The 7,390-nt window shown below is 38.6% G+C and overlaps 1 protein-coding gene across 1 annotated transcript; it reads left to right on the top strand.

Moving 5' to 3' along the window:
- Positions 1-814: 814 nt before the first annotated feature.
- LOC132915944 (cytosolic endo-beta-N-acetylglucosaminidase-like) lies at positions 815-3,372 on the top strand. The gene is made up of 5 exons (XM_060975707.1): positions 815-1,402; positions 1,466-1,909; positions 1,990-2,164; positions 2,245-2,463; positions 2,748-3,372. The coding sequence occupies exons 1-5, from the start codon at positions 1,170-1,172 to the stop codon at positions 3,015-3,017; spliced, it is 1,341 nt and encodes a 446-aa protein (XP_060831690.1). The 5' UTR covers positions 815-1,169; the 3' UTR covers positions 3,018-3,372.
- Positions 3,373-7,390: the final 4,018 nt, after the last annotated feature.

Raw genomic sequence — 7,390 nt, 5'->3', positions numbered from 1 at the left:
GCCATTTTCTCTTCTCCCGGAGGGGTCTCTTCTGCCGAAACCACCTCCATCTCTAGCTCTATATCCATCTCCATCTCTATATCTTCCGAACCAGTAGCATTAACACGTAAGGGGGCCTGGCAGTCCACCCCCAAACGGCCGTGGTCGTTAGCTAACGACGCACCGGGGCCCACTTCATCACCCACAACTGCGCCGGTACTGCGGTATCCCTCTCCTGCACCGTAAATAATATCTTTATTCTGCTCCATCATCATCATTCTTCGTGTGTATGGTTAACGAGCCATGCCCTCGTTTCCTTTGCCACTCACTCTTTCGCACCCTACCCCGGTCGGAAACGATGCAGGACGACGGGGAGCTCCACGTGAAGGTGAGGTGAGTGGTCTTGACAGATATGGGCCCACCAACTTCTCCGAAGTTCTCCGCACCGAATCAGCGATCTGACGGGCGCCATCGTAATATTAAATGATTATTCTTAGGAAGAAAATTACTCTGTACATGCACATATCTTAAGTTGCTAAAAGTTAAATTACAAAGTTAAATTACATGTAATGGATTAATAGTGTAGGATAATTAAAAAGAGTGCCATTTTTTATAAATTACGAAAAAGTTACTTATATCTGAACTAAGAAATGTCATAAATATCATAAAACGGAAGCAGAAGAAATAACATTGAAAGAGAGAATGAGAAAGAGTAATATTTTAAACGTAAAGGTTAGGTGTTAAATTCTACTCAAATCAAATAAAATATTTAATTATATATAAAAAAAAGTTAAAGTATTTACTTAGTTATGTTTATTCCAAATTGTTTGTTTCGGTATAATTTTTGCAAAATATTAAAGAATATATACTTGCGTAAATAAGAATATTACTTTCAAAGTCGAAACAATCATATAAACATTGATGTAGGAGCATTATAAATTCATAATTTTATTTTGTATACTTTGTTTGATAGAGAAATGAACATCTTTTTGCCCATTAGCAGTTGGTAGATAATGGTATTATATCATGAGACGTAATTTGATATGCCAGTTCTGTTAGATGGGAACACTATCTGCTTCGCATGTATATACAAGTTTCCGGTGAACCAAAATAAGAAGAGAAACCTTTGTTTGAGTTAATGAATTAAAAACTATTTGAAAGTGATCTGTGGAACAGTATAATTCAGAGAGATGAGGACGGAAGTTACAGAGTCACAACCTTTCAAAAACTTAAAAGAATTATTCGATAACGTGGGTAACTTGAAACCATGGCCAGAAATTGGAGAACTACGAGATTCAACTGATTATGTGTACAGTGGTTTAGAAAAAAGCGCAGGAAGAACGCGGTTAGAAAAATTGGATAGAGAAGTACATCCGAAAACGTTGCTCTGTCATGATATGAAAGGTGGCTACCTAGAAGACAGGTAATAGAAATCACTATATTTATTAATTCATATATTATACATAATATACCCGTGATTTTTCAGATTTATATATGGATCAGAATCTTATGATTCTTACCTATTTTATCACTGGAGTGTTATTGACACTTTTGTGTATTTTAGTCATCATTTCATAACTGTGCCCCCTTTTGGATGGATTAATGCAGCACATAATCATGGTGTAAAAGTTCTTGGTACTGTAATTACGGAAAGAGAAGGTATCTGGGATGTTATACTTGAATCTCATGAAGAAGTAAGAAGATTTGCAGATGCACTAATACTTGTTGCAAAATTTTATAAGTTTGATGGCTGGTTATTAAATATTGAAAATACCATTAAAAGTGAGCAAGTTAATAATTTAATTTATTTTGTAAAATATCTAACAGAAAATATTCATGAAGCAATTAGAAATTCTGAAATTATATGGTACGATAGCGTAACCAATGAAGGAAAATTAAATTGGCAAAATGAGCTTAACAGTAAAAACATGTAAGCTTATTACACTCTTATACTTTTACAATTGTTTCTGTTTGTAAATTTTATTTAATGTTCTGAATACAATGTTTCAGAGATTTCTTTTTAAACTGCGATGCCATTTACTTGAATTATAACTGGATGAAATCAAAATTGAAAAACAGTTTGGCACTTGCAAAAAATCACAGCAGAGATATTTATGATATTTATGTAGGACTTGATATTTGGGGAAGAGGTTGTCCTGGCGGTGGTGGATTTAATTCATCATATGTAATTACAATGTTACTTATTTTATTGTAGCATATAATATAATATCGTTTAATATTTCATTAAACCATTATAATCTACAGGCTTTACAAAAAATACGACACGAAGGACTTTCTGTTGCACTTTTTGGTCCAGGTTGGACTCACGAATTTTTCGGATCTAAGACATTCCAAGAAGTAGAAGATCTATTTTGGGCACAGTTGTTTCCTTATTTATACGTTCATGTATCTATCTACGAAGAAGAAGTATTCAAAACATCATTTTGCCGTGGCAGTGGTAGCATGTATTATCGCTGTGGTCAGGTATGTCAAATTTTGACAAACACATTATTTTTAACAAACTGAATTTATCATAAAAGATATAACTTAGAAAACACGAAGTTGGCACCCTGCTGAGGGTAGCCACCCACATGTTATATTTATTTTTATTTTATTTTTTTTATTACCAATGAGATATAACACTTTACCAAATGTCCTTCATGACAAATTGTAAAAACCAAAATAAACCATATATATATAAAAAGAAAAAAAAAAACTGAATTTATCACATGAATATATTATAACTGAGATGCACATAGTTTATGCAGGCACTATATGAAAGGGATGGAAAAAGATTTAAACACAAACCATTTTACAATTTATCCCTGCAAAATCCACAAATTTCAGTACCTATACCGTACATGAAATTTACATCATCGCCTCAACTTCCAGAACCGAAAAGTGAAAACGATCGAAGTGAGTGTTCAAAAGAACCGATACAATATGTTTATGAAACGAGGAAGAATGTTATTCGAGTATTAAAAAATGTTGTAAATATTGAAAATAAAATGCCAATGCATCGAACTGTCAGAATTTGATATATTTGTCCACGGGGATAAGACCACTGAGACAACAGTAACAACATAGAGATCGTCCTCCAGACCATAAATAATAATAATCTTTAAAATTGCTACAAGACAAACACCGAATCTTCCGCACCTTAAATCGGCTGAAGAAGCGCTTCGGCACTCTATGTTACTCTATCCCATCGGTCATCGAACACGGCAAGGGATATAGAGCCATAAAAATGCTTATCAGTAAGGCCTCTGATAGATCCCGAGTTCTCTGCACTCAGAGAATTAAAGATTCCAAAACCACGTTTCCGCAAGTAAGACGAATGCTATACCTCTTGATCGGCGCCCTCAAATTTTCTTCGGACGATTCTCACCGTCTTCCATAGTTGAATAACCTCCTCGTATGACAGAACAGAATATACATCGTTACTGGTACCAAGTCGACAAATAAGTCCACTTCGTGACGTCTCCGGTACCGCCGGCTTCCCAGAACTTACTAGTAACGCGATGACATGCCAAGAATAAGAATAAACGTCTACGCAACACGTGCTTCTGTTATTCACGATCTTGTGTCGTTTCTTCCTTTCAAGTTATAAACTGTTCTTTGTACAGGTCTTTAATTAGTATTGTGCTTGCGTGCTATTTCATCACTTCAAACTTGTTAAACTTTTATCACTCGTTCCAACAGCATTTGTTATTTGTATGTAGCGAAGCATTCTTTATCCGTTCTCCTTTCTACCGCGCGAAAAGTTTCGTGAATCCCACAAGACTACTGGGGACAAATTTTGGAAGTGTGCGCCGAAATGTGTATGATGATCTTCTCAGATTCCCAAATTTCATAATCTTGAAAATGCAGATTTTCGTTGAGCCGCTGGAACAGGGTCTGTACCTTCACCTGAGGAAACAGGGCTAGTAACCGCTCCGGCTCCGATGTCTCAGAGAATTATTTCACATCGGTAGATTCGTTAACGATTCAATTTAAGTTGCTGAATGGGATAGGTTATCAGGCTTCGATATCTTCAACGCAGTACCAATATAGCTATAGCTCCCGCAAAGATGCACATTCTTCTTCTCCTTGATGCTCAATGATCTCTGATACCAGCATACTTTTCTAAGATATGGAAGATGGGGAAAGTAGTTCCCTTGCTGGGGAAGGATAAGAACAAACCAACAAACCAAATCCAGCCAGGTACAGATCAACGAGTTAGCTGTTTGCAGAGTATCCATTAGTAAGGTCTTTGAGAGTGTGATACAGGTAGTCTCCTTGTATCTTTAACGGTTACCCTTACCTCGAGTAGAAACTCATACAGGGCCCGGGTCCCCGGACAGGACCAATCGGGGTCGGGATCACGCCCGACCGACGCACAAGGCACCCAGTGCACTTGCTTCCTTTATTAGCTAGGCCTGGCAGGGGCTTTCGCTCGTCTAAGGTAAAACGGGGCCACCTTCCCTTAGGCCCTACCGTCTCCCGGGACGGTTCCGAAGCAGTTGGTACGCTGCTCACCCGCCGGCGTAACCGTTTCCGGAGTACGAGTGGGGAGGCTCGCACCCGGGGGACCGGCCGCCTAACCAGCATTCGGCTATGAACCACGCCACCACGAGTCCATACCCAGTTTCGGACGAGCAGAGGGGTCGCTACTCCCTCCGGGCTAATACTCATCCTGCCCGTGGTACCAGTTTATGTCACTGGTGGGACCACCGTGTGGATGTACGGCCACGTCACTGCTGGCACCTGCGACCTGCTAACAGGGCTCTCAACAGACCAAGAAGGGACGCTCGCAAGCGGGGACCTGCGACACTTTTGTGCCCAGGGATATATCCCGGCGGTCCCCTCATTCGCGTCAGGATCGTGGGTGCGCTACTACCCATGACCGCGTAGAGAGAGCATGGCCGCACTTAAGCGCACGCATACTCCCGGCGATCATCCTTGTGGAGTACATAGGGACTCACGTAAGCGGAACGCTTGTTCCGACGGTCCCCCTGGCTGCGGGAACGTGGGTTTGCCAGCCCCCATAGGCTCACGCCCTCCCTGCGTGTAGAGTGTGATACAGAGACTCATACCGTTTCATTGTAAAGAGGCTGCCATTCCTCCCGATCAGCAATTTGGCTTCCGGGTCAAATACAGTAAGGTCCACGCCATAATAAAATTCGTGACAGGCGTCTGCTGGTAGCAAAACTCTACTCATAGTCCTGGAAAGGGATTTTGAGATGTTTCGATCGAGCGGTTTGCTATAAAAGCTGATACGATACGGTTTCTTTAAACATGCAGTTCAGGTGATTTGGTCCACAATCTTCGAAATGTGTCTCATTGGATGTCAAGCTCGAATATCGTCTTCGGAGTGAATAACGGTCTGCAACAGGGAACGTTCAACACCTCCATCCTGTTCAATTTGTATTTTAGTCGTGCTTCGAGCCTCTTCCATCTGAATAGCGACTTTAACCTATGCGCGTTAGCATTTGCCAATGGCCTCCTCATTTACGCGACGGGAATGTATTCATCCAAAATTAATTCCAAGCTACAGGAAATTTTCGATCGAATTATGGTTTGCTGTGGTAACTGAAAGTTCCGTACATTCTCGCTGATTTCTTATCACCGGCAATAGCCCCTATCCGTTCCGCATAAGAAAATGGTCAAATATCCCGGTATATATTTGTATTGCAAATTACAGATTACACAGCACGTTAAGACGCAAATGTAAAATAAATCAGAAAAGACTATTATAGCAAATAAAGGTTCGGTCCTCTCAAAGCATCTCTGCGTGAAATGTAGCAAATTGGGGCAAATCGGAATGAGATATGAGAAATGCACTGTTTACACAAATATTAAACGTTGCTATTTTATCGTTTGTTTGCAAAGGTGTATCTGAAATGACTGGCATTTCCTTGAGTCCAATTCGCGTTAGCTTTTCCTTCTGACATGCATCGCAATTTTTGATACAAGTCTCTACCCTTTCCATTAATCCTGGTATTTTCTATTTTTCTTCAATTCTTTGATAAGTTTTTTGTACTCCCAGGTGTCCTATAGTTTCGTTATGGTTTTCACATAGAATTGTATCTACTTCTTCTTCTGTCGACTCTTTTATTGGTTCCCATGCAAAACTTAATCTTTTGTATGTATCATTGAAATAAAGAATTATGAGTTTCAACTGAATTTTTACAATTTACCGACCAAGCCGTACAAATATATTGTGATATAGCTTGTGAAACTGTGTGACCATATGTTCCGAAATCTCTGCGATACAATGTATTTGATTCGTTACACGGGCTTTCCCATCCAGGGATACGCACCACGCAAAATTTGGTGACGACGCGTTTCGTTTGGCCGTCGATAAACAAGCATTGTCGAAACAGGGCACGGCAATGTATCCCCTGCCAGCGATGTAAGGTCACCAGGCACATATCCACGCCCGTTGTAACATTCAAAAAACATATTAACCAATCAACAATATACACAGAGACATTATCGTGATGCAATACCACGTTTTGGCGTACCCTCGAAAATAAGAACCGATCAAGGACGTCAATGTGAATCAAAACTATTCGACGAATTATGCAAGCTGTTCGGCATCAAATACCATTGTAATGGTTTTCTACTGCTTTCCTTTTCAATAATGAATATCATCTATTCCTTTTGAAAAGGTTAAACTGTTAATATGACTTCAAACATGGTATACCTTGCTCCATATCACATTGATATATAGAAATATATAGCAATATAAAAAAATTGAGATTTTAGATAATTTTGTTCTTATAACACTTGGTATAGTATTAACATCATGCACAATACTGAACACAATAGAATCTAGTTAATTAATATAAATACTGAAGTATTTATATATAAAATTAAACAAGCATGAAATTTGTCTTTTGCATTTGAAATTTGTAAATAATAATTAGGAAAGGTAATGAATAAATGAAATTCATCACCTTTTTTAAATGGAATAGCGCATTCTACAATTAAGAGTGGATAAAAGAAACGGACTTACCGTGGCAGCATGGCGAAGAATTTATAAAGTCTTGACTTGCTCAGAAATCAATTTCAATCAGTAGACTCTTCAAATAATTTCCTAAAATATTATAGTCAATTAGAAGAATGAAGTAACTGTCGAAGTAAGAGCTTGAAGAAAACTAATATTAAAAGAAACAGAAATAAGGGAAGATTTGCATGCGAAAGGATGCGTAAGTGTTCATTGACAAAAATCAAATTAACTGATAATATAATTAAAAAGTGAGAAAAAAATATCGTCCCGTTCATGTCAGGGGCATAAATGCGGGATTTTTCATCTAATTGTTTCTGTATGAACTGAAGTATCCATTGAATGTCTCCCTTTCCTCTTAATTTTATGTGACGATGACATATATAAAGTCGATTACAAAGATGTTGGGTCACCAGCATA

The sequence above is a fragment of the Bombus pascuorum genome, unplaced genomic scaffold (assembly GCF_905332965.1).
Source record: "Bombus pascuorum unplaced genomic scaffold, iyBomPasc1.1, whole genome shotgun sequence".
Lineage (NCBI taxonomy): Eukaryota > Metazoa > Arthropoda > Insecta > Hymenoptera > Apidae > Bombus > Bombus pascuorum.
Note: the sequence above shows the minus strand (reverse complement) of the source record. Positions and strands in the feature narration are given on the sequence as shown.